Here is a 3,633-nt window from a genome sequence, read left to right as displayed (position 1 = left end):
GGTTGAAATTATGGTTGACATCTTATGAATTTGTTGGTGATCTTCTACCACAACCACTTCTTCCCTTCAATTTGGTCTTCGCTCTTGTTAATGCCTCAGGCCTGCCAGTAGCAGTCAGTGACACCCACATGCATTCCTTCACCCCAAAGTTTGATGAAACTGCCATAGTCAGAAATGAATTATTGACCTGCACGGAATCAGACATGGTAATGTAACTGGTTATTTTCTTAGCAATATGTCCAATTCTAGTTAAAACCAGTGTATTTGGTTTTATAATAGTCCATCACTGACCCCAAATATGTACAAATATCCAGGATAGTTCTGGGCTTCCTTGATTTCTCAATTCGGAGATTTTGTTTCGCTGTGGGATAAGACCTTAGGTTATTCCTAAGGGTTTCAGGTAAAACTGAATTTTTTTAATCTACTGAACAGCCTGACTGTTCAGATAAGCAGAATTTAATTGACACCTATTTAGGAGAGTCTGCCTGGAGACGAGTTATGGAAAAATACAGCTCCACTAGAAACTTTTCACTTTTCTCTCTTCAAAACTCTGATTTTCTCCTAGTCCAGCCATGCTCACAGAGGTTTTAAGCGGATTAATTAGTGCTTGAAAAGCACCTTTATACATGAAAAGTAGCTAGGTACTAATTTAATCTTTTAAACTCTGGATTATTCCTATTGCAGTTCTAATTTCATACTTTTTCCATAATGTCACCAGATTGTAGGTGAGCTCCCAAAATAGACAGTTACTAGGACTAAAACTGTTATATGACTCAACATGCAAAATAGCTCTGGGCAAGGAATGCTGAGATTGTAACAATGACCTATTCCTTTTAAAAGATTCCTGTTGGCCCCCTGCGGGCCGCACCTCCCAGCAGTGGCCGCCATAGTGTGAGGTATTTAGCGGGCGCGCGCGCGGGTTCGAGAACGCGCGGAACGCCGGCGGCGGACAGTGAGGAGCCGCGGCGACTGTTGCTGCGCGCACTCTCTAATGGCGGCGGCGAGCCAGAGTGTCCCGTCGGTACTGGCATGAGGCAGACGCAGTGGCAGTGGCGCTGCCCGCGGTGGCGGGCGTTGGCGGCGGCGACGGCGGAGCGTGTTTGAGCCAGGACCGAGGTCCGAGGCGCCTGACAGAAATGAGTCGTCTGACCGAAAGAGCATTACCTACTGGAACCTCAAATGGTGCGCCTTCCTCCCGGAGGGCGCCTGTCTTGACTGGCACCACTGTGTCCAACAATGACTTGGCGAGTCTTTTTGAGTGTCCGGTCTGCTTTGAGTATGTGTTACCTCCAATTACACAGTGTCAGAGTGGCCATCTTGTTTGTGGCAACTGTCGCCCAAAGCTCACACGTTGTCCAACTTGCCGGGTCCCGCTGACATCCATTCGCAACTTAGCCATGGAGAAAGTGGCCAATTTAGTACTTTTCCCCTGTAAGTACACCTCTTCAGGATGTGGAAAAACTATGCCACCCACAGAAAAAGCAGACCATGAAGAACACTGTGAGTTTAGGCCCTGTCGTTGTCCTTGCCCTGGTACTTCCTGTGGGTGGCAAGGCTCCATGGATGCTGTAGTGCCGCATCTGATGCAGCACTATAATGAGTCCATTATAACCCTGCGCGGAGAAGTTGTAGTTTTCCTTGCAGTCAACATTAATCTGGCTGGTACCCTTGAGTGGGTGATGGTGCAGTCCTGTTTTGGGTTTCACTTCTTACTAGTTTTGGAGAAACTGGAAATCTACGATGGTCACCAGAAATTCTTTGCAGTAGTCCAGCTGATAGGAACACGCGAGCAAGCTGAAAATTTTACTTATCAACTTGAGCTAAATGGTAATAGACGGCGATTGAGTTGGGAAGCCACGCCTCTATCTATTCATGAGGGAATTGCAACAGCCCTTATCAACAGTGACTGCCTAATATTCGACTCTGAAGTTGCGGAACTTTTCGCAGAAAATGGCAATTTAAGCATCGATGTAACTATTTCCATGTGTTGAAATGCTGATCAAACATTTTCTGACGAGTGTTTAAAATCAATACATTCAATTTCACAGAGAATAAGGCACCTGTCTTCCTACCAACCAGAAACTTTTGGTAGGTTCAAGCTAGAGACATTAAAGTAAATAAAATGAAAGCGTGTTAAATACAGGATATAGTTGCATGTAATAACACTAATATATTTAAAATAAGCCAACAGTAAACCACTGAAAAAATATATGTATGTTTATACCCGAGATGGGCATCTTTTGAATTAAAAAAGGAACCTTTGAAAACTAATTCTGAATTTTTGTTTATGGTAGATTGAGTGTACCGTTGAAAAATACTGGGTTCTTTTTTGTGTGCCTGTGCTCTGTGTGTGTGTGTGTGTGTGTGTGTGTGTGTGTGTGTGCACGCATGTGCATGCTTGGAATTCTTCTATAACTGACAAGCCATATTGAGTGGTCTTGGACCGCTGCATATCCCCTCTGGGAGTCAATACATAGTGTTCTTGTGTGTGTATTTTTGAATGTGTGTTTGTGTATTTGCTAATTTTTAATTCTAGTTTTTAATTAAATAAATTTGACTTTCTTTTCTGTAAAAGAAACTAAAATGATTCTTATTTATTTGATGTCACCACAAAGAGTTTTTCAGGGCTTTAGAAAGGGAGCATTTTGTATTTGGTGTAGAGCAAAAAAAGCTATTCATGTAAGGGGCTTCCCTGATAGCTCCACTGGTGAAGAATCTGGCTGCAATGCAGGAGAGCATGGTTCGATTGCTGGGTGGGGGGAAAATCCACTGGAGAAGGGATAGGCTACCCACTCCAGTATTCTTGGGCTTCCCTTGTGGCTCAGCAGCTAAAGAATTGCCTGCAGTGTGGGAGATTTGGGTTCGATCCTGGGGTTGGGAAGCATCTCTGGAGAAGGGAAAGGCTACCCACTCCAGTATCCTGGCCTATGTGGTCGCACAGATTGGGAGAAGGGACAGACTACCCACTCCAGTATTCTTGGGCTTCCCTTGTGGCTCAGCTGGTAAAGAATTGGCTAGCAATGTGGGAGATCTGGGTTCAATCCCTGGGTTGGGAAGATCCCCTGGAGAAGGGAACAACTACCCACTCCAGCAGTCTGGCCTGGAGAATTCCATGGACTGTATCGTCCATGTGGTCGCAAAGTGTGGAAGAAGGGATTGGATACCCATTTCTCTATTCTTGGGCTTCCTTTGTGGCTCAGCTGGGAAAGATTCAGGCTGCAAAGTGGGAGATCTCAGTACGATCCCTGGTTGGGAAGATCCCCTGGAGAATGGAAAGGCTATGCACTCTAGGATTCTGGCCTGCAGAATTCCACGGACTGTACATCCCCTGGAGAAGGGAACAATTACCCACTCCAGTATTCTGGCCTGGAGAATCCCATGGACTATAGAGTCCATGGGTTCACAAGAGTCAGACAGTCCCGAGCGACTTTCACTTTCACTTTCTTTCATTGCAGATTAGCTAAAATGCCATGGAAATTTTGTTTCAAAACTCAGACTTGGAATTTGAGTTCATCAATAGACTAGATACATTTTCATGAGAATCTTGGTGTTTTACGTCTCTTCCTTCTTCTTGAAACATTTCATTACATTTTTCACAAATATCTCTTAACAGGTTGTGATGAGCTATTTCTC

The 3,633-nt window shown here is 44.5% G+C and overlaps 1 protein-coding gene across 1 annotated transcript; it reads left to right on the top strand.

Annotated features, from left to right (window-relative positions):
- The first annotated feature begins 957 nt into the window (after positions 1-957).
- Positions 958-2,271, top strand: LOC147340953 (E3 ubiquitin-protein ligase SIAH1-like). The gene has a single exon (XM_086388316.1). The coding sequence runs from the start codon at positions 1,137-1,139 to the stop codon at positions 1,989-1,991; it is 855 nt and encodes a 284-aa protein (XP_086244442.1). The 5' UTR covers positions 958-1,136; the 3' UTR covers positions 1,992-2,271.
- Positions 2,272-3,633: the final 1,362 nt, after the last annotated feature.

Source organism: Bos grunniens, chromosome X, assembly GCF_055505025.1.
Source record: "Bos grunniens cultivar Pamir isolate PY7600 chromosome X, Bosgru_T2T1.0, whole genome shotgun sequence".
Classification (NCBI taxonomy): Eukaryota; Metazoa; Chordata; class Mammalia; order Artiodactyla; family Bovidae; genus Bos; species Bos grunniens.
Note: the sequence above shows the minus strand (reverse complement) of the source record. Positions and strands in the feature narration are given on the sequence as shown.